This window comes from Gavialis gangeticus, unplaced genomic scaffold, assembly GCF_001723915.1.
Source record: "Gavialis gangeticus isolate Ggan-Ray unplaced genomic scaffold, GavGan_comp1, whole genome shotgun sequence".
Taxonomy (NCBI): domain Eukaryota; kingdom Metazoa; phylum Chordata; order Crocodylia; family Gavialidae; genus Gavialis; species Gavialis gangeticus.
The window spans coordinates 21,155,157-21,177,068 of NW_017729002.1; the positions used below are offsets into that span (position 1 = coordinate 21,155,157).

Here is a 21,912-nt window from a genome sequence, read left to right on the forward strand (position 1 = left end):
GGCTAAGAATTTGGGGGTGAGGGTTGCCACTGAACTCCCATCTACAGGGTCCTGATGAGCGTGCATGTCAGCAGTGGGGGTGGAGGGAGAGGCAAGTGATGGCTGTGTTAACTCCCATGCTACTGCTTACCCTGCTGCTGGGTCCAGATCCAACCTGGGAGGCTCCTTGAAGTTTGGATCCAGCCCAGGGGCACAAGTGTTTGACATGCCTGGTAAGATGTTCGTATTGGCTTCTGCCCACATCTAAGAGAGACGGGTTGGTAATAAGACTCTCACAACATTGACACCAGTTATATCAGCTCAGATGCTGTGCTGAAAGGAGCTCCAAAATGTATATTTAAATACGTGTCTTTCTTTCTGAGTAGGAAAACAACCTGGATGACCAGCTGATGAACTTAGCTCTGCTGAGCTCCCCAGAGGACATGATAGAGGCAGCCCGCTATTATGAGGAGAAAGGGGAACAAATGGACAGAGCAGTCATGTTGTACCACAAGGTAACTATGACTGCAAAGAATGAAGTGTTACATGGAAAGTCATCAAATCAGCTGAGTACTTTGAGTCTCAAGCTTTAAGCTACTTGTTCACTTCCCACTGTTATGTGCAGAAAGCCCCATTAGCCTCTGTCCTGATTTGGCTGACTGCTTTTCCAGTCCTGGTCTGGCTCTGCCAGTTCCTCCTCAAATCTGGCCAGCTGCTGCACTTAATATACTCATTAATCAGTACAAAACAGAGCTACTTTGTTCCCACTGGACTTGATGGAGATCCTAGTTAATTATTTCACGTGTGATCTTTTCCAACGATGTCTGAAGAGATACAATCATAGAAAATGAGGGTTGGAAGGGACCTCAGGTGGGCATCTAGTCCAACCCCCTGCTCAAAGCAGGACCAGCACCAACTAAATCATCCCAGCCAAGGATTCGTCTAGCTACGTCTTAAAGATCGCCAAAGAGGGGCATTCCACAACCTCTCTGGGTAGCCTGTTCCAGTGCTTTACTACCCTCCTAGTGAGAGAGTGTTTCTTAATATCTAACCTAAACTCCCACTGCTGCAACTTAAAACCATTGCTCCCTGTTCGGACATCTGCCACCACTGAGAACAGTCTAGCTCCATCCCCTTTGGAACCACCCTTCAGGTATTTGAAGGCTGCTATTAAATCCCCTCTCAGTCTTCTCTTTTCCAAACTAAATAAGCCCAGTTCCTTTGTCTCTCTTCAAAAGTTATGTATTCCAGCTTCTTAACCAGCATCGAGAGGGTCCAGAGGAGGTCCACTCGTATGATCAAGGGACAGCAGGGTAGGTCCTATGAGGAAAGGTTGCGGGACCTGAACCTGTTCAGCCTTCAAAAGAGAAGGCTGAGGGGGGATCTTGTGGCCTGTTATAAACTGGTTAGGGGGGATCAGCAGGCGCTGGGGGAGTCCCTGTTCCCCCGAGCGCCGCAAGGAGTGACCAGGAACAATGGTCACAAGCTGGCGGAGGGAAGGTTTAAGTTGGACATCAGGAGGCGCTACTTCACGGTCAGGGCGGCTAGGGTCTGGAACCAGCTTCCAAGTGAGGTGGTGCAGGCTCCCACCCTGGGGGTTTTTAAGAGGAGGTTGGATTACCACCTTACTGGGGTCGTTTGACCCCAGTGCTCTTCCTGCCATGGCAGGGGGTCGGACTAGATGATCTTCTCAGGTCCCTTCCGACCCTAGAAACTATGAAACTATGAAACCATTTTCACTGCCCTCTGCTGGAATCTCTCCAATTTGTCTACATCCTTTTGGTAGTGGGGGTCCCAGAACTGGACACAGTACTCCAGATGTGGCCTCACCAATACTGCAGGCAGGGGAATAATCCTGTCCCTTGATCTGCTGGCAGTGCTTCTACCAATGCAGCCCAGTATGCTGTTAGCCTTCTTCACAAGGGCACACTGTTGGCTCATGTTCAGCTTTTTGTCCAGCGCAACCTCAGGTTCTTTGCTACAGAGCTGCTGCTTAGCCAGTTAGTCCCCAGCCTATATCGGTGTATGGGATTTTTCCATCCTAAGTGCAGGACTTTGCACTTGGCCTTATTGACCTTGAGATTTTTTTTGGTCCAATCTTCTAATTTGTCTAGGTCTCTGAATCCTAGCCCTACCCTCCAGCATATCTACTACTCCCCACAGTTTGGTGTCATCTGCAAACTTGCTGAGGGTGGACTCTATGCCACCTTCCAGGTTGCTGATGAAGATAATGAACAAAACCAGATAATGAACTCAACTTGATACTGCCTGCTAGCTAGAAATTGAGCCAATGGGGGTCGGGCTAGAAGATCTACTAGGTCCCTTCCGACCCTAAATCTATGAAACTATGAAACTATTACTACCTTCTGAGCCTGACGATTGCACTAGGACTCAAAGGGTACTAGTACTCTTGTTGCTGACATACTTGTAGAAGCCCTTTTTGTTACCTTTTATGTCCCTTGCTAGCTGCAACTCCAATTGCACATTGGCCTTCCTGACTTCATCCCTGCATGCCCTAGCAATACTCTTATACTCCTCCCTAGTTGTTTGTCCAAGTTTCCACTTTTAAGCTTCCTTTTTGCGTTTTAGTTCACTGAAGAGTTCCCTACTAAACCAAGCTGGTCTTCTGCCATACTTCCTAGTCAGGATGTTTCATTCCTGCACCCTAATTAAGGCTTCCTTAAAATACAGTCAGGTCCCCTGGACTTTTTTCCCCTCAGATGAGTCTCCCAGGGGATCTTCCCTATCAGTTCCCTGAGTGAGTCAAAGTCTGCTTTTCTGAAGTCCAGGGTCCTTACTCTGCTGCTCTCCATCCTTCCTTTCCTCAGGATCCTGAACTCAATCATCTCATAGTTGCTGCTGCCCAAGTTGCCATCCATTACTACATCCCCCACCAATTCTTTCCTATTTGTGAGCAGCAGGTCAAGAAGAGCATGGCTTCTAGGCAACCTCTCCAACACATGCACCAGGAAGTTGTTCTCAACACTCTCCCAAAAATGTCCTGGATCTCCTATGTACTGCTATATTGTCCTCCCAGCAGATGTCAGGGCCTGTGATCAGGAAACTTCCACTAGGTATTTGAAGAAACCCTCATCCACCTGGTCTGGTGGTCTATAGCAGACCCCTACCATGACATCACCCTAGTTGCTCTTCCCTTTGACCCTAACCCAGAGACTTTCAACAGGCCTATTTCTGGTTTTATACTGCAGCTCTGAACAATTATACAGCTCTTTTACATATAGCGCAACTCCTCTCCTGCCCGTCCTTCCCGAATGGTTTAAAATGATCCATGACAGTGCTCCAGTCATGTGAGCTATCCCACCACGTCTCTCTTATTCCAATTATGTCATAGTTCTGTGCCTACGTGAGGTCTTCCAATTCTTCTTGCTTGTTTTCCAGGCTCTGTGCATTTATGTATAGTCACCTGAGGTAACAATTGCCCTACTTTGTCAGGAAGAATGAGGTCTCCCCTATTGCCTCTTCATGCTTATGCTTCATCCAGGTCACTTACTTCCCCACTTTTCTCAGGGCTTTGGTCTTCATCCCCCAGCAAGCCAGTTTAAAGCCCTCCTCACTAGGATAGCAAGCCTGTCTGCAGTGATACTCTTCCCTCTGTCTCTTTCTAGTAATCCTTCTTCTTGAAACAACATCCTGTGGTCAAAGCAGCCAAATACCTACTAGCAACACCATGCATTGTGCAGCCATGCATTGATCTGCAGTTTGTGTCTGCAACTGCCTGGGACCTTCCCCTTGACCAGAAGGATTGAGAACACCACCTAAGCCTGTCCCATTCACCCTTGTGGCCAGAGCCTGCAGTCACTTTTGATCTGCTCAGCATCACTCCTGGTAGTATCATTGGTGTCCACATGGATGAGTGGCATGGAATACTAGTTAGAGGGCCAGATGAGTCCCAGTAATCCTTCCATGACATCTCTGAACTGGGCTCAGGGCAAGCAGACCTCCCAAGTCAACAGGTCAGGCTAGCAGACGGATGCCTCTATCCCCTGCAGAAAGGAGTCTTCAACTACTACCACCTGTCACTTTGACTTGGTGGCAGTAGTTGAAGCCTGATTTGGCCCAACCGGTGGAACATGCTCCTCCTCCTCTGTTGCTAGGACTCCATTTCTGTTCTCCAGGCAAATCATTGCAGATAGAGATGAAGACTTCAGCTGGCTGCCAGGTCACAAGCTTCTAGCTTCCTGGGAGTCCACATCCTCTTCTGTTTCTAGTGCTGCCTCTGGCAGTCCTTCCTCCACAGTCCTAGAGGTTTTTTCCAGCACTGAATCAATTAAGTTGTCATGGCAGAGGATGCTTCAGAGCCTTGCCACCTCTGCCTGTAGCTCTCTTGCCTGCTCTGTGGGATACCACCAGGAGACACTGCTCAGATCGTTGACACTCCCCTATGTGGCTGTCAGTAGAAGGAACCTGCAAACCACAGTCTCCACAGGACCAAACCAGGACCTGGGTGGAAGCCTTGATGGTGAACAGTTCTGCCTGACAGACCCCTCACAGGTGCAAGCAGAGGAAGCGCTGGCAGTGGCTCTGCCATTGCAGTTTCCTCCAGCCATTTATCTGGGTCTCTTAATCCACCACCTTTCTTCCTGCCTTTTTCCAAGCAGACCTTCCACATCAAACTCTCCTGTTGGCTGGCCTGTTCACTGCTCCATGGTCCCAAAAGGTTTCTTTTCCCATTAATCCGTTCCTCTTACCGAGCTTACAGTGAAGGAATGTCCCAGCCCCAGTCCCGCCTTCTCACAGCGGGGGCCTCAAGCTGCCCCGCTGCATGCCCTTTCCCCCACAACAGACTTACCAGCTGGACACTACTTTCCATGCTGTGGGGCTGCATACCAGAAGCAGATTGGTATCGGCCGATATGGCTCATTAAAAATCAGCCATCAGCATTGGCCCACCCCTATTGCAGATGAAGGATGATAATGATAAACTGCCTCCTATACTTTGTATTTGTCAGCTGTAACAAATCAACCACTCATATCACAAGAGAGTGGGTGAAATATGCCCCTTTGTCACTGTAGGACACTTCCATCAAAGGTCATCAGTGCTTTTACATTTATTGTTAGAAGGACTTGCTACTCTGCTGTGCAAGACATACAGAGACTTACATTAGTCCCTAGCTTGCTAGGTGGGCCCACATATTTACACTGAAAGGTATAGGAGCTGCCAAGCAGTGGCAGCCATGAAGGGTTGTACATACAGAGCCAATGGCAGCCTTGTACATCCAAAGGGTTATAGTTTGTTCTTATGCACCCTGAGTCAGGTTCACTGGCCTTAGTTAACTATTTTGAGAGAAAGATAATAGTTATTTTGGGAGAAGGTAAAGACTGCAGGCATCTTTATACAAGTGGTGGCTTATATAGCCAGAGCTTTTCTGCAGAAACTCAGTGATCAGGTGGCTTATAGAGCTTGTGTGGAAACCTCTATGAGGGGGTGGAAAACTAAACATTTGTCCATGGTTTGTCTAGGCGGGACACTTCTCCAAAGCACTGGAGCTGGCCTTTGCCACACAGCAGTTTGGGGCCCTGCAGTTGATTGCTGAGGACTTGGATGAGAAAGCAGACCCTGCTCTGCTGGCACGCTGTTCCGACTTCTTCATTGAACATGGCCAATATGAAAAAGCTGTGGAGTTGCTGCTAGCAGCCAAAAAGGTAAGAGTCCCTACAGCATTCTCTCTTGGCCTCTTTTGTGTGACTACAGAAGAGCAGAGCTCAGCAGCAAGTCAGGCTGCATCTAGGACCCAAACCACACTGCAACAAAGACCAGAATGCAGAATACACACCTGCTTTGAATCACTCAGAACTCCCTGAGGGTTTTGGCTTCACTTGTTATAGAGCTAGGGTACACCCAAATTTAATTTCACCCCTAGATTCAGTCACTTCAGAAAGGTTTTTAGGAGCTGCTCTAATGTTAAGATGATACAGCCCAGGGTGCTGGAGCCCTAATCACTTGGGTCTTGCTGGCTTCAAATGTAGCCACTCTAACTTTTAAGCTGCAAAAAGGCTTAAAAGTTGTGGGATGACTAGGGATTGAACCCAGAGTGTAGCAAGCTGAACATGATTTAATGTCCTTACGTACAGAACAATTAGCTAAGCTTATTTCTCTCCCACTTTCATCTTAGTATCACGAAGCCCTGCAGCTTTGTCTGAAGCAGAACCTGACTATTACAGAGGAGATGGCAGAGAAGATGACCATCTCCAAGGATTCCAAGGAGCTCTCTGAGGAATCTAGGCGAGAGTTGTTGGAGCAGATTGCTGACTGCTGCATGCGGCAAGGCAATTACCATATGGCAACCAAGAAATACACTCAAGCAGGAAACAAACTGAAGGTGAGTTTGGATAGGAGGAGAAGCTACAGGACCAGTGTTTGAACATCTTGGCTTTCATAAATGTAGAGTGACAAATCGCATATACTTATAATCAATAGCTAAGGGATTGCTTTAAGGAATTACTGTGTCAGAGATACAGTAAGTTGCTACTGTTAAAGAGACTGAGTTAGTTTAAGTCTAGGCAGAAATAATCATGTTTACAGGCTGTATGTTTTGCTTCGTTTTCAGGGTTCAGACTTCCTCAGGGTCCTCCCCAGGTTCCACAGGATTGGCTTCCCACATGGGACCTTCTCTTTCCCTTCTGTGAGATGAAACTTATTTGCTCAGATGTCTTGCTGTAGGGCTACTGAAGATCTGATGAAAGGGAATTCTTGCATTAGATTGTATAGTAGGGATTATAAACATTGTGAGTCCATCTCAGTCTGGGCAGTGCTTCTTGTTTCTATATTGCTGATGATGACCCTCCTCACCTCTTTTTTTATAGGCCATGAGAGCACTGCTGAAGTCTGGAGACACAGAGAAGATAGTATTTTTTGCTGGAGTCTCCAGACAGAGAGAGATTTATATTATGGCAGCCAACTATTTACAGTCATTGGATTGGCGTAAAGACCCAGAGATTATGAAGAATATCATTAGCTTCTATACCAAAGGAAGAGCCCTTGACCTCTTAGCTGGCTTCTATGATGCTTGTGCTCAGGTACATCCCCTTAGTCTCAGAGCAGTTTGATTTCTGGCATTCAGGAACAGGACACTTAACCTTCTTCCTAATTGGTACTCTCCTTGCAGGTAGAGATCGATGAGTATCAAAACTATGAGAAAGCACAAGGAGCCCTGACTGAGGCATATAAATGCCTATCAAAGGCAAAGATTAGGAGCCCTGTTGAGCAGGAAAGCAAACTGGCACTTTTGCAAAGCAAAATGGCTCTGATCAAGCGATTCATCCAGGCTCGAAGGTAACCTTCAGTGCTCCAAGCATGGAAAACGGCATATGGAAATACTGAATTTGAGGACAGCTTTCTACATTAGTAGCAATGTAGTTTAGCCCTGTGCAGACAACTCACTCTTAAAGCAGTTATAAAACTTGGCCCCCTGGGGAGGGGAAGAATATGCAACTAAAGAATAGCATGTTGACTTTTGAGTGACAGGCAAAGGTGACCTCAAAGTAAATGCAACTTTTGCTTATTTAACCTCTTGGTTAAAGGTAAGTTACCAAGACAGCCATTTTAATGAAGGAAGGCTATGGGGCAAGTGCTCACATGCACAAACACACACGTCGAGGTTCCTAGTTGTATGACAGCTGAGAGAGAAATGCAGTAAACAGAGTCCTGTGGTCTTCTCTGCACAAGTTCTTTATTGTTTCAACATGTTCTTTTGTTAGAGCTTACTCTGAAGATCCCAAAGAAGCAATCAGGCAGTGCGACCTTCTCCTAGATGAGCCAGATCTTGACAGTACCATTCGCTTAGGTGACGTCTTGGGGTTTATGGTTGAACATTACTTGCAGGTGGAGGAATTCCAGATGGTAAGTTAATTTTAGAGCACCATCCTCATTGTCAAAAGATAAAGGACTTTCCCCGTCTTACAGGTTTACAATTTAAATTATTTACCTCCCTAGAGAGTGCAGCTCACTATAGTACTTTCTCAGAACGCAAACAGAGACACTCCATTGTTGACAGCTGCTCTGAGTATTCATGTTAAAACTTTACCCCCAAAAAGAGCTGATATCACTGTTAAACAGCTTAACCTTGCCAGTGCTGACGGCTGTGCAGGGTGTGCAGAAGGAACAACATGTCTAAGTCCATTTTTCATCTTATGGCAGAAAGTTTATGTTACAGGGCATGAAAAGAGAAATGCAATGATGGCTCCTGCATTATGTGCAACTGTTCCCATTGACAGAAGGGCCTGGTCACATTTCTGTGCTATTACATGGTACCTCTTGCAGCCACCTGGACCAGAAAAAAAATGGAAAATCAAAATTGAAGCCATCTGAGGAAGCGATGAATCATTTGTTCAGAGCAGGAAGTACCAGACGGCACAGAGTTATAGACCTTGGACTAAAAGTAACCTGCTGTTCTAAAATAGCCAGGTGCTGAACATCAGGGTTCCTAGCCATGCAGCTAACCTGTTCATACTGCAGTGCTTCAGATATCAGGGTAGAGGATACAAGGCTGCTACTGGGTGATCATAGTCCCTTTCTTAATTTTCAATGCCAGTCCTAGCTTTTTAATAAAAAGAAGAGAAGAAACCTCACATCCATACAATTGAAATCAAGTGCTAGAAATGAAAGCTCATCAACAGTTTTCTAAAAGTTAGTGAATACCATGACCCCTCAAGGCAGTGGCCTCTAGCTGTTGGTCCCTTTGGGCACTGACAGATGCAAAAAACCCTACCCAAAACAGCACTTTACTGGAAGAGGCAGGACATTAGTTCTGCCCAGCTCTGCAGCATCTGTACAGATCAAGTGCTTCAGCAGGGCTTTTTGGAGCTTTTATCCAATAGCTGATTGAGTCCACTATTAGATAAGAGCCTCCAAAAGCCTTGCTGAAGCACCCAATCTATACAGATGTTGGGCAAGCTGAATCCTACTAACACAATGTCTCTTGTAAGCATGCACTGTTTGGTGTGTGGGGTGTATTAAGCTTAAAGTAAAGCACAGTTCCCCCTTCCCCTCCCCATGTCTGTAAGCACCCTTAGTTTTCATTTTATTTGTGGAGAGGGAGGGCAGGTATCTCCATTTCATCCAAGCTGTGAGCTACTGACCTTGCTGTGGATTCCTGACTGGGTGATATGATGAATAGTACAATGAATAGTTTGAGCTACTAATTGTGCTTGGGTGCTTTTTCTCCCCCACTGTACTGTGATGGGCTGTCAAGTAAAGACCCTGGTGCTTGACACTACATAACTCAGTATATTACTTCTAGGCCTACAGGTACTTGGAAGAGATGAGGAAAAGAATTCCATGCGTGAACCTGACCTATTATGTGAGTCAACGCACCATAGAGGCAGTTCACAGGGGGCTGGGCATCCCCTTGAGCCGCAACCCTGTCCCAGAGCGAATTCGTCACAATAGCATGGAAGACAACAAGGAGGTCGAAGAGGATGTGGCTGACGAAGTGGAGGATCCATGACAGCTCATTTTTCTAAGTACTGGACTGGTTTATTCCAGAAGTTAACACTGCTGAAACAAACAAGGCATAGTTCTTTGGCATAGCACCCAGCTTCCTGATCAGTTCCCCCTAGGGGCAATAAGTCCACCACTTTGTTTCTGAAAAGCCTTGATGCAGTGGATTGTTTGGTTTATACCAAGCAGTTTAATTTTGTTATGCTTGAAAGTATAAGCAGAACTGTTCAAGTGATGAACTCCTTAAATACATGTATAATGCAGAAGGGCTGACACCTATTGTTAATCTTTTTTTTAAAAGTTTTCAGATTTAGAGTGGTTATTTTTAATATGTTATTAAATTTTTGAGAAAAATGAATGCGAGTGCAATTAAGGCACTAGTGGTGGGAGGATGAGAGCAGCAGGTACAGAACTAGCACTGTGCATTAGGACTTTCTACCCCAGCAGATTGTAAAACCAGTTTTATTACTGCAGTGAAATGTGCATCTCACCAAGATTGGTCTGTTAAAAATGCCAGTTGTTGAGGAGAAGGGCAGTATGGTATTTCACTCCCTGGGACAGGAAGGAAGACTCTTTTCACCTCCTTCTGAAAGGAAACAGGCACAACAGTTAGTGCCTAGGCCACAACTTGATCGCTAAATCAAGAGAAAATGCAAACCAACAGCCAGAACTCCATACCTTTAGCTCTTGCATTTTATTACCACAGATAGCAGCTGGCTGCAACATACAATAAGGAACACGACCTAAGGCAGCCCTGCAGTCCCACACAATCTGCAGAATTAAAGGAATTTGCAATCTCTTTTTAAAAAAAAAAAGAAAAAAAGAAAAAAAATCCCCACAAAGCCTGTTTCCTAACACAATGGAGTTTAACAGCTAACATTTGATTAAGTAAAGTCCAGCTGCTCTGCCCTTGGTTTTACTCTGAAGGTGTTCCAAGAGCAACTTCAGGAATTAAGACTCCCTACCTAGTGATTGACAGCAGAGAGATAACCAGCATGGGAGCAGCAAACACAGAAATGAAGTCAGTCTCTCCTCTTGCCTTCAAGATATCCTTATTTTAGTCCCTTTAAGGCTCTTACTGTGCCCAGATCCATCAGAAACAGTTTACAGATTTCCCCTTTATGCTGTACATGCAATCCTGGAAAACAGCACATAACTTGAATTCGCATAAAGGCAACCCACTTTACAACGTAACAAATAGGGATATATTCCAAGACCTGAACTGTACTGACCCTCATACCCACTTCTACCACTTTTACAATACAATTTTGGTACTCACCAACAGTAGACAGTACACACAAGCACAGGGCAGTATCAGAATGGGAATAACAACTCCAGAAACATGCATTGCAGACAATAAGCGAGGAGCACAGATCGACACAGGAGACTATATTTTAGTGCACGTCACTCCCACAGTGCACTGCATAAAGCAGCTGACTGGAGGCTTCTAGCACACTGATCTCGTAAGAGTGAATTTACCTGGCATTTAACAAATTTTTGGTATAAAAAGGGTCATCACATAAGAGTGAATTTGCACGTACAGAACCCTCATAAAGCGAGGAAAACCTGTATTTTCAGCAGCCACCTTAGCACATATTTCATGCTAATTAGTCCTCCTGTTTAGAGGAAGAACAGCTTTATTTCCTTTGTGAGATTTCACACACATTGATCAGTTTGGAGAACACTAACAAATGACTTGTTTCAACCCCCCAAGCTGGGAGGAGCCTTTCAAAGCAGACACTCCAGCCTTCAGTGACCGAGGCAGTTTCTCTTTAATACACTGCAGAATGCCAAGTTGACCCTGTCCTTGGCTTCCACAGCTTCTTACCATAATATGATTACTCACAAAGGAGAGAGGCCTGCTTCATCCCTTGTAAACAGAATGCCAGTCCAGTGGGTTCAGCTGGGCAGAGTGGGGTTTCTGCTCTGAGGTCTTGCACATTTTTTGGTAGGCAGGAGCTTACTGTGACTATTAACAACATGCATCATGGGCAATATCAGCCTCTGTAAAAAGCTACTACATCCCACGGAGTTGCTCGATAACCGCTCTGCCAAAAACCAATTACTGGGGGATACCAGATCCTGCATTATGGATGTACCACAGACTTAGCCCTAGGAGCTAAATGGCTACATCTACTCCTCCTGTTTTTCTGAGGAGAAGACTGCTGTGAGGTCTTCTATATTTTTAGCAGAACACTCAAATCTGCCAAGGCTATAAATAGCCAATGCAGAGTGTGTTGGAGACGGGGGGAGGTGCAGAGAGGATGGCAGCACTAATGTACCTTCCTGCATCTGTACACTCAGTACCGGATAGCAACAGCTCACTAAGTTGGCCTCCACTACAAAGTCCAGATGTCAAGCCAGGCTCCCTGGCTCTCAGCTCTACACCCTTCCCCCCCCACTCTTCCTCTCCTTCAGCCAGGTGACTGGTGAAGGGGCCCAGCAGTGCCTACAAACACCCAGCTGGCAAGTGTGTTAGGTAGAGGTCACTTCTCTTTTCAAGCCTTTTCCCTCTCAACCTAGGAAGGGGCAGCTTCAAGTTTCTTTTTCAGGTTCTCCATTAGTAGCAGATTCTGCAACGCCAGCCTCCTGCAGTCACCATCTGGATCTTTCTCTGCTACATCTGCAAGAGAGGAAAATCCCATAATTTATGAACTGGGAAGAAAAACTGCTCTTTGCAGAGCTTTTTTCAAGCGTCTCACTGAAGGTGTCAGTCCAACAGAATGGAAGAACAAAAGGAAACTAAAACATTTGAGCTAGAGCTTAACATTTCTTTCCTGCCTGTATATGGCCAAAGACCCTCAATTCCTGGCTCTTCAGGACTTGCCTAGAGCCAAATGGCCTAGACTGAGGATTCTCAACCTTTTTAGACTCAAGACATCTCTTGGGAAAATGACAGCTCTTAGTTTTCATTTGATTTTTGACTACAGAAAAATAATAGAACAATTCTTCTGTTGCAAAGAACTCAGAAAAACCACAACAGGTCAGAATGTTTTTGACACTATGGATTCATATTTGAACTCTCCAGGCATGGCTTGTGAATCATGTTTGAACATCCAACAGTCTCAACTGTGTGGCAGTCTATAGCACCCCTGAAAAGCTGTCACAGCACCCCAGAGGGGCTGTGGCACCCTGGCTGAGAATCACTGGTCTGGACCAAATGAAGGGTTTTACAGTGGCATATTCTTTTGCACGCTCATGGCTAGAACACTATAGTTCCAAGAAAACTGGCAGCTGGACATTAGGCAGGTGACACAGGTGCAACATTAACCATTCCTGTCAATTAGGGAAAAAAATCAGAGACTCCAGCCTCTTCTGTTCCAAGAGCCAAATCCCACTGTGAGATGCATGCCAACAGGTCACGATGCTGCACACGTTCTTTCAGAGACAGAATTTGGAGTTCATCCGTCTGCCCGTTAGCCTGTTCCCATGAATGCTGTTTGTAGTTAGAAATCCAGTCATCTTAATAATGGCTTCAAATACACTCTTGGGATGGAGGCTCAGACTGAAAAAGCAATTCAACCCTGCCGATTCCTGGAAATTTAAATGAAGTAAACCTGGATGCCTGCAGCCCTTTGTGAATGTTGGCAGCCAAGGGCCTGGGCTGTCGTCATTGGAAAGATCAGCTAGAAGAGCCAAGCAGGCTGTATGGGAAAAGGTCGTCTGTCAGTTCAAAGGAAAAGTCTCAAGAACTAGATCCACGATAACAGGTTTTAGGCATGAATTGCACAAGCCGAGAACAGCACCCCCATGGGTGATGCGGAGACATTGCTCAGAAATACTGGTGGGGCTTGGGAACCTGAGGTCTAGCCAACACAAAAGCTCAGAGGCAAAGGCAGCTTCCTAAACCTTGCATGCAATCTGGTTTGTACACTGTCCCTTGCACTTGCAAGCACAGAAAACATAACTGAATGCTCACAAGCACCACTGCACTGGAGCAAAGTGCAGCCCACCGCTAGGCAACTGATGGCTGCTTCCCAGACAGCCCTCTGAAAGGGTTAGTCTCAGCATCCAAGCCATCGTGGTTCCTTTGTGCAGAGCTGGTGCTACATGCAGCACATACAGGAGTATTAAGTAAATGCTCCAGCAGCTGTTATTTCAGAGGCCTAATGGGCTTGGGATGTAAAGTTCAGGATGCACTCAGGATGTCAGAGCAGGGGGAGCCTGGAAGAGCAAAGAGTCTGTGTGAGGATATCCTGTACGCACAAGCAGTGTGCTCTGAGCCCAGCTCTGTCAGCCTGAGCACATGACTCATTCATATTGAGTAGAGCTATTTATAAACTTGGGGACAGCTTCATGATGGTGTTTCCACACTCTATGTAAGGAAGGGAAGAGAGAGGGAACCACCAACATGACAGTTACTACAGCCTCATTTTATTACCTCAGAGCCTGTACCATGCACCTAGAAAATAATGCCATTGCAAGGGATGTTTGGAACTGTCATTAGTCCTGATATATGAAATTTTATCCCTTCAGATAACTCTACTACTGCATCTGGGATAAGAGGAGAATTCCCTCAACAACATCTGCACAGGAGCCAAAAAACAGATTGCTGCTTCATGCGAAAATGGAGTAACAGCGTGAGACTCCACCCTATATGTAATACCATGGGCATCGCTAAAATCCATCAAAACAAGGGAACAAAGAACAGAATAACCCCACTTTTCTCCTAAAATCCAGGCTCTTCACCTGAAGCTTGTCAAGAGGGACCAGTGGGACAGCATTTATCCACAGCTACTTCTCAGCAGCAAAAAAGATACGGCTCAACCACTTCCTATTCCAAGTGCAGAGCAATTCACCTGCCTCTGGTGACTTGCATGATGCACACGTCTGGAGCAGGGACTCTGGCTTGCAGTTGTCATGGGCTTGCCTTGCTTTTGGCACTTGACATGATGCCATTACAACCTTAGGTATAAGCTAGAGTCCTAAGAGCTAAGCTGTAGAACTCCCTTCTTCTGTAAAGGCCTCCAGAAATAATTTGTCCAGCCCTAGTGTCAGCTGTCAGAATTTGGCCCCATCTGCCCTGTACAGTGGATCTGTGCTTTAGCTAGCTATCACAGCATTTGGTTTGGAACACAAATCCCAACACAGTGGCTTTCCACTGCAGAAAAGACATAGGCAGTAACAGGTCTGCTAGCACTAGAGGAGCCAGCTTAAATTGTACCATAGAGGGCACTGAATGTGCCTCATTAGCTCTTTGAAGGGGCTATTTTAAATATTAATGCAGAGGTCCACTAAACCCTCGCTGGCTGAACTGTGATAGCTTAAGACTAATCCCACCAGCTGGCAGTGACTATGAGTGGTGAGAATCTAGTTGGACCCCCTCTACATGACAGCAGCTTTGCAAAGGATGGTTCACGGAATGACAGGAACCCAGCGTGGGCCTTGTCTTGCAGTAAACAGAGAATGGCTCATGGGAGGATGGGCACCTAGGGAGATTTGGGAAGATGAGGAGAGAGACTTATTTAAAATAAATGGTTCCAAGTTTCTGAAGCAGAGCTGGGTCCTGGGAGTCCATCAGGAACCAGTAGAAAACAAGCCACTAGCACCATGCAGAAAGCTGTAAGCCAACACATTATCAGTGCTCCCACCACCATACATATACCATTTCTCCCTACCTGCCTAGAGATGCATCTGCAGGCAAAAGGATGCGTTACAAACATGTCCCCTTCCTACCCAGCCCCATGGAAAGCCAGCTCTCAAAATGTCACCATGGCAAAGGAAACCCACTGAGAGCAGAACAGTAAAGGGTCCAATATGAGCACATCAGCAGATTCAGCCTAGTCAGAGGCTCAATCTAGACAATGCTATTTTCTCCCGCCATTCCAGCGTCTCCTCTCACGCAACACTGATGCACACAACTATCATTGCATTGTGCAGTCCACGAGAGCCCAGGAACTCACTCAGTGCTGCATGCCACGCTCCCTTCATGAAAGCTGGCTAAGTCGCACCTCTCTGTAGGCCAGCTGTTCTCCCTCTCAATACAGAGAAACTAGGAAGAAGTGGCCAGGCCCTTCTGTTCCTATCTTCTAGCACCATGGGAAGTAGGAGAGGATGCTCACCCATCCTTTGTGTCCTCAGTGCACAAAAATCACACAAATATTGCCAAATCAAGATTCAGGCTGCTGTTTAACAAGATACCTGAAGCCTGCAAGCACCTTAACATACTAAGGGGCAGCTGGTTCAGAACGCAGATCTATGAAAAACTCCCTCCTGATATAAGTTTGAAAGAGCTTGGGTACTGCTCCACTCTAATCTCCACACTGCACTTCCCCAATGGAAATATGGCCATAGGATCCATGTGGTCCACAGCGTATTCCAGGGGTTGGCAACGTTTTGGGCAGTGCCAAAAACCTCAGCCTCCACCTATACCTTGACTTGGTGTGCAAGAGGTGGGAGAGCTGTGACGGGCCCAAGCCCCATTGTTGGCAGCAACTGCATACACACCTTTGGGCAGAAGGTGGGGGAGGGGCTGGGGTTATGTTGCCCTAGCCCATTCCCCACCCCCATGCGCCATGAGGCATACTGCATGCATGAGGCATGAGCTGCTGCTGCCACGGTACTGGGGCTGTGGAGCCCAGCACAGATATTTGCAGCCTATCTGCCATCTGCTGCAACTGTTTAGAGCCTGCAGTGGCTGTAGCAGGTGGCCAGGAGGCTGCAGACAGCTGCACTGGGCTCCACAGCCCCGGTACTGGTTCTGTGGCAGCTGTGCACGCGCCTCCAGACACCCAGCTAGAAGGAGCCTGGGGCAGTACAACCCTGGCCCCTCTCCTGCCCAGAGATGCGCATGCAGCTGCTGCCACCCTAGAGCCTGATGCTGGGGCTGTGGAGCCCTGTGCAACTTTTTGCAGCCTACCAGCCTGAGCCGGCTGCCGTGTGCAGAGGAAAATGGCCTTACGTGCCATGCTCTGGCATGTGCTGGGGGTTGCAGATCCCTGGCTTACACTTTAGGTGCCTCTGTAGTACACCATCCCCTGCATCAGAGGGCATGCTGGCTTCAGTCCTAGCCCCTCCTTCCACATGATAAATCCATTTGCAATTTGGGAGTCTACTAAATAGCACAAAGAAACCACCTAAACATTCCTTTTTACCCTTCCTGGCCAAGAGATCCTGCACCGTTCCCAGCACTGATAGGCAAGGTGTGGCACACCACTCCTCTTACCAGCGAGCCAAGTCTGGGTTTCCACAAGCTCTTCAGTCACATCTTCCAGAAGGCGATCACTGGGGACACTGAGAAGCATGGAAGAGACACAGGACAGGAGGCCCTGACGCACATACCTGGTGGAGAAGGCACCCAAAAGAGCTGGGGTCAGTTCCAAACCCAAGAGTCTGTGGACTAGCAAAAGCTCAAACATCTGTAGCAGCCTGGAGTGTGTGCAGGAGATAAGAGGCAGGGCAAAGCATTTGCAGCAGAAAGGCTACCTGATCTACTTGATTCTCCAGGTTTTAAGATTTTTAAAACTAGATAACTGGGTTATCTCAGCTCCCTCAAGAAAAGCAGCTGGAAAAAAAATCTACAGGGAGAGAGAGGGTGATGTGAATAACAACTCAAATATTGTTTGAGATATTTGCCTGGTTCCACACGTACTGCCACTAGCTCTGGGCAGAGAAGACCCATGAGAAGTTTCATACCAAACGATGAGTTTGGTTACAAGATACTAGGTGTCAGGAGGCAGGAGTCTTCAGTGACAGCATCCTCTCAGCTTTATCCAAACCTGTCACAGCTTCTGTGAAGTCCCAGTGACAGCCCTCCCTCCTGGTTTCTTTTGAATGTGAAAGACACTATGTAGGCTTTCTTCTAGTGCTGAGAGGGGGTGCAGAGAAAACGGCACTGGGCATGCCTACACGTGCACTATGAAGTGCATTAGCCTATTTTAATGCGCACTAAAGTATTACTAAAACAACTCTGTTCTTTAGTTAATGTGCATTAGACAGGCTAAAGTGCATTCTCCTAGGACCTCACAATGGGGCAACAGATTTATTGTGCATGAACCAAAGCATGGGTAGATGCGCCACTGTGTTCAATCATCCTTATGCTCTTAGGCAAGCAGGGAACATGCCACAAAGCCCTGCAGGCGCATGTTCACAGAGTGAAAACCTAACTTACGAGTCTGTGTGGAAGCGCAGAGCCCAAACAAACTCCAGCAGTGCCTTTCCCATAGCAGCAGCTACCTGAAAAACAAGATTGAAGGGAACACACTGAATAGCCAGTTTCTCACTCCCATCAACCCAAAAGGGACAGTGACTTATTTGTGGATGAGGCCACATGTAACAAGAATAAAAAAAGTCACTCAGACTGGTTTTCCCACAAGCCAATGCTCTTATAATGTGTATAAACAGTGGTTTCTGTCTTTAAAGTCTTATAGGACAATCTCATTTATATCCCCTTCCTGAGAAGCAGGAAAGTCACTATTAACTCATTTTACAAGTGAGGAAATTAAGGCAAAAAAGCAAAATGACTTGCCCAAGATCATACACAAAGGCAGTGTCAGATCCTGGAGTTCCTGGCTCTTAAGCTTCCTCTGAGCACCCCCCACTCCCTCTCCACTCTTTGGGGCATAGGATCCATGATCAGATCACTCCCAGCCCAGTGAAGTAAGTTCCAGGCTCTGATGCACCCTGCTATATCAGAGGCTACCTCAGAGCTGCGGGGCTGGATTAACTCTTTGCTACCTGCAAGATCAGTATAATGAGCTCCTCTTTTCTTACCATGGTATTGACAGCAAAGTACAAAAGGATCGCCAAAGTGTGGGCCAGCCTTCCCAGCACAAAGTGGTCATCTCCCAGTAGGTCAAAGGTTACCAAAGGCCTATTATACAAGAGACACAGTTGGGTCAGTGAGTTTTCCTCATGCATCTTCAGAACTGTCAAGAGTACAGATAGAGAGAGACAGCCAGGGAAGTGTTGTGCCCCTACAGGGTCACTGGTAGTCTCAGCCCTTGAGACTACAGCCACCAACATAAACACAGAGATTGCCTCTGACCCAGAGCTAGGCCCTGTGCTCTTACCCCGGACTGAGCCAAGAGCAGCACTACGCATCTTCTGAGCATGGGCCCCACTTACTCTGCCTACAGAGTACAACTGATTAGGAAGAATGCATGTAAAGGACCAGATTCAGTTTTCTTGTTATAAACAACCAAAACTGAAACTTGCATTAATAGTCCTATTGTGTATCTTCCTAGGCAGGTAAGAACTTATCTGACATTGAATCATGCCACCACCAAGGGGCAGGAAAGTCTTCCAGAAACACTGTGGCCAGGAGTACTAATTACTGAGCTGGCATGTGAAGTGACTGTCTTCCTGGGCCTCCTAGTGGCCACGTTGAGAAATGACTTATCTACCAGAAGCAGAGCTTTGCAATCCTCCACACTCCATTTCTTGTCCAGCCGTACAGGCTACCTCAAGTGGGCTTCTCCATTTTAACCTGACTGCGTGCACCTGCAGACAGCTCATTTGAATACTGCCTATTCAACTGGCAGATGGGATCCAAATAGTGCCTTTGACAGAGGACCCCAAAGTATAGTGTAGAAGACCAGGGCTGTCCACCTGGCAGCCTGCAAGGGGTTAAATCCCATGGTCCTCATCCATGCAGGAACAAATCATGCAGCCCGAAGTAGTCCCGGCAGGGTCATGAGTGACTACATGGAGCTGGGAAAGCAGGCTCAGAGGTTCAGGAGCACAAGTGGGCTTCTCCATTTTAACCTGACTGCATGAACCTGACAGAGGTTCTCATCCATTCTACCAGTCAGAAGTCAAGGACAGCACCAAAGCAACTGCGCTAGAGAAGCCAACTCGCAGCTTCGGAGCTGGTGTCACTGCACGGGATCTGGGTTCCTTGATCATGACCTGCACTTCCAGGATACGGCCTTGTTCAGGTGAGATGGACTACATCGTTCTCCAAGAGGTCTCTTCTCTTACAGGTTCACTGATCTCCTTTGCAGGGCTTTAAACTAGGTTCATCGGGGGATGATGATGACAAAGAGAAGCCAGGTATGACGAACCATGAGCCATGCACTGGAGCAGTCCAGGTAAGTAACAAGGGCCCCACTAAGCAACAGAATGGGAGATTAGCAAGGGCACCTATCAGGGGGCTTAGATGCCTCTATACCAATGCTAGGAGCATGGGGAACAAGTAGCAAGAACTTGCACTCCTGCTTGCAAATAAAGAATTTGACCTGGTTGGGCTAACAGAAACCTGGTGGGATCCTACCCATTACTGGGCAGTGGGCATTGAGAGCTACAGGCTGTACAGACAGGACAGAGTGGGGAAAAAAAAAGCAGGGGGAGCTGCTCTCTACGTTAAGGAACAATATACATCTTCCATAGTCACACTGGGACAAGAAGGGCAAATTGAGGTATCATAGGTCAGGGAGAAAGAGACCTAGTAGGGGTCTATTACAGACCCCCACACCAGGGGGATGAGTTGGACCTAGAATTCGAGGCAGCTCTCAGAGGCAGTGTGCTCAAAAGACCTGGCTGTCATGGAGGACTTAAAACTTCCCAAACTTCTGCTGGGAGAAGCAGGCAGCCAGGTCTGCCCATTCATGTAAGTTTTTAACCTCCTTACAGGACCTTCACCTATCGCAGGGGATATGCATCCCCACCAGGGGTAATGCCTTGCTAGACTTGGTACTGGCCACAGGGGATGACTTGGTGGGGGATATGGCAGGTACAAAGTAATCTAGGAGATAGTGAACTCTATCAGTAGGTGGTCACTATCTGGCAAAAGGTGGGGAAGATAACTAGTAGGGAAGAAGTGCTGGATTTCAGGAAGGCCAACTTTGGTAAACTCAAGAAATTAGTTAGGGAGGAACTGACTGGTAAAACCTTGCAGAGATGGGAATCCAGGAAGGGTGGGTGTTTCTCAAGGGACTAATCCTGCGGGCACAAAAAAAAAAGGACTACCCCAGTCCACATAAAAGGGGGGCAAAAAAGCAAAGAAACCCTGAGCAGGGAAATCCAGGAGAGCCTGGTGAGGAAAAAAAAGAGGCCTATAGGCTGTGGGAGCAGGGGGCAGTCACCAAGGAGGAGTTCACCTGCTTGGCTCAAGCCTGCAGGGAAACAGTGAGGAGAGCCAAAGCAGAGATGGAGCTTAAGCTGGCAACAAAAGTCAAGGATAACAAAAAGTCATTTTTTAAGTACATAGACAGCAAAAAGAAAGTACAGGATAACTTAGGACCACTGCAGGATGAACAATGACAACTGGTAACAGATAGGATGGCTAAAGCAGAGATTCTACATGAATTCTTTGCATCAGGGTTCCTAGACACAAATACGAATACGTATCCCATTAGGACTTTAAACAAGCCCAGGATACATACCAACCCACCAGTGGTTCATACAGACCTAGTAAGGGGGCATCTGGAGGGGCTGAATGTATTTAAGTCAACAGGCCCTAATAATCTTCACCCTAGGGTACTTAGGGAATTAGCTGGAGTCATAGCGGACCCACTGGCACAACTGTTTGAGCCCTTGTGACGCTCAGGACAAGTCCCAGAGGATTGGAAAAGGGCCAATGTCTGGTCCCTATTTTGAAGAAGCAGAGGAAGGATGAACCAGGTAACTATAGGCCTGTTAGCCTCACCTCTATTCTTGGCAAGACTTTTGAGAAAATAGTTAAAGATCACATTTGCGGGGGACCTGCAGGTAAAGTAATTGCCCCAATCAGCATAGGTTTATAGCAGGCAGATCCTGGCTGACCAACCTAGTTTCATTTTACAACCGGGTCACAAAATGCTTGGATGAGGGAACAGAGGTAGATGTTGTTTACCTAGACTTTAAAAAGGCCTTTGACACAGTGTCACACCCAATTCTTGTAAGTAAACTAAAAAACCTGCAATGTAGATTATTACATAGTCCGGTGGGTGGAAAATTGGCTTATTGGATGCGCTCAGAGAGTGGTGGTAGACAGGTCGGTTTATACCTGGAGAAATGTAGGCAGCAGAGTCCTCCAAGGCTCTGTCCTGGGACTCGTACTATTAAATATTTGCATTAGTGACTTGGATGAGGGAGTAGTAAGCACCCTGCCCAAATTTGCTGATGAAACAAAGTTATGGGGGAAGGGAAACACACTAGAGGGTAGGGAGCAAATCCAAGCAGATTTGGACAGGCTGGGGAGATGGGAAGAACAGAATAGGATGAAGTTTAACAAGGATAAATGTAATGTGTTGCACCTGGGGAGGAAGAACCATCAGCACTCCTGTAGTCTGGGAGGGACCATTCTAAGCAGCACAACTGCGGAAAGGGACCTCAGAATCATAATCAACTCCAAAATGAGCATGAGTCACCAATGTGATGAGGTAATAAGTAAAGGTAACTGCACTCTTTCTTGCATAAGTAGGTGCATTACAAACAGGTCTAGGGAGGTGATACTTCCCCTCTATGGAGCATTGGTCAGGCCACAGCTGGAGTACTGTGTCCAGTTTTGGTCACCGCACTTCAGGAGGGATATGAATGACCTAGAAAGGGTTC

General features: G+C 46.8%; 2 protein-coding genes across 3 annotated transcripts in view; one reads left to right on the plus strand and one right to left on the minus strand.

Annotated features, from left to right (window-relative positions):
- IFT140 (intraflagellar transport 140) overlaps nt 1-9,741 on the plus strand; it is a 275,996-nt gene extending 266,255 nt beyond the window's left edge. The window contains exons 25-30 of the mRNA XM_019507634.1: nt 5,460-5,642; nt 6,113-6,319; nt 6,804-7,016; nt 7,106-7,272; nt 7,698-7,839; nt 9,239-9,741. Coding sequence (XP_019363179.1) covers nt 5,460-5,642; nt 6,113-6,319; nt 6,804-7,016; nt 7,106-7,272; nt 7,698-7,839; nt 9,239-9,445 — 1,119 coding nt within the window. The 3' untranslated portion in view covers nt 9,446-9,741. The remainder of the gene's footprint in view (nt 1-5,459; nt 5,643-6,112; nt 6,320-6,803; nt 7,017-7,105; nt 7,273-7,697; nt 7,840-9,238) is intronic.
- Nucleotides 9,742-10,258: 517 nt separating this feature from the next.
- Nucleotides 10,259-21,912, minus strand: part of TELO2 (telomere maintenance 2) — a 54,410-nt gene continuing 42,756 nt past the window's right edge. The window contains exons 17-20 of one of the 2 annotated variants that reach the window (XM_019507630.1): nt 18,151-18,250; nt 17,549-17,613; nt 16,604-16,719; nt 10,259-12,061 (exon numbers count right to left, since the gene is read on the minus strand). In XM_019507630.1, the coding sequence (XP_019363175.1) occupies nt 11,958-12,061; nt 16,604-16,719; nt 17,549-17,613; nt 18,151-18,250 (385 nt within the window). In that variant the 3' untranslated portion in view covers nt 10,259-11,957. The remainder of the gene's footprint in view (nt 12,062-16,603; nt 16,720-17,548; nt 17,614-18,150; nt 18,251-21,912) is intronic. The other variant, XM_019507631.1, reaches the window with a different exon arrangement.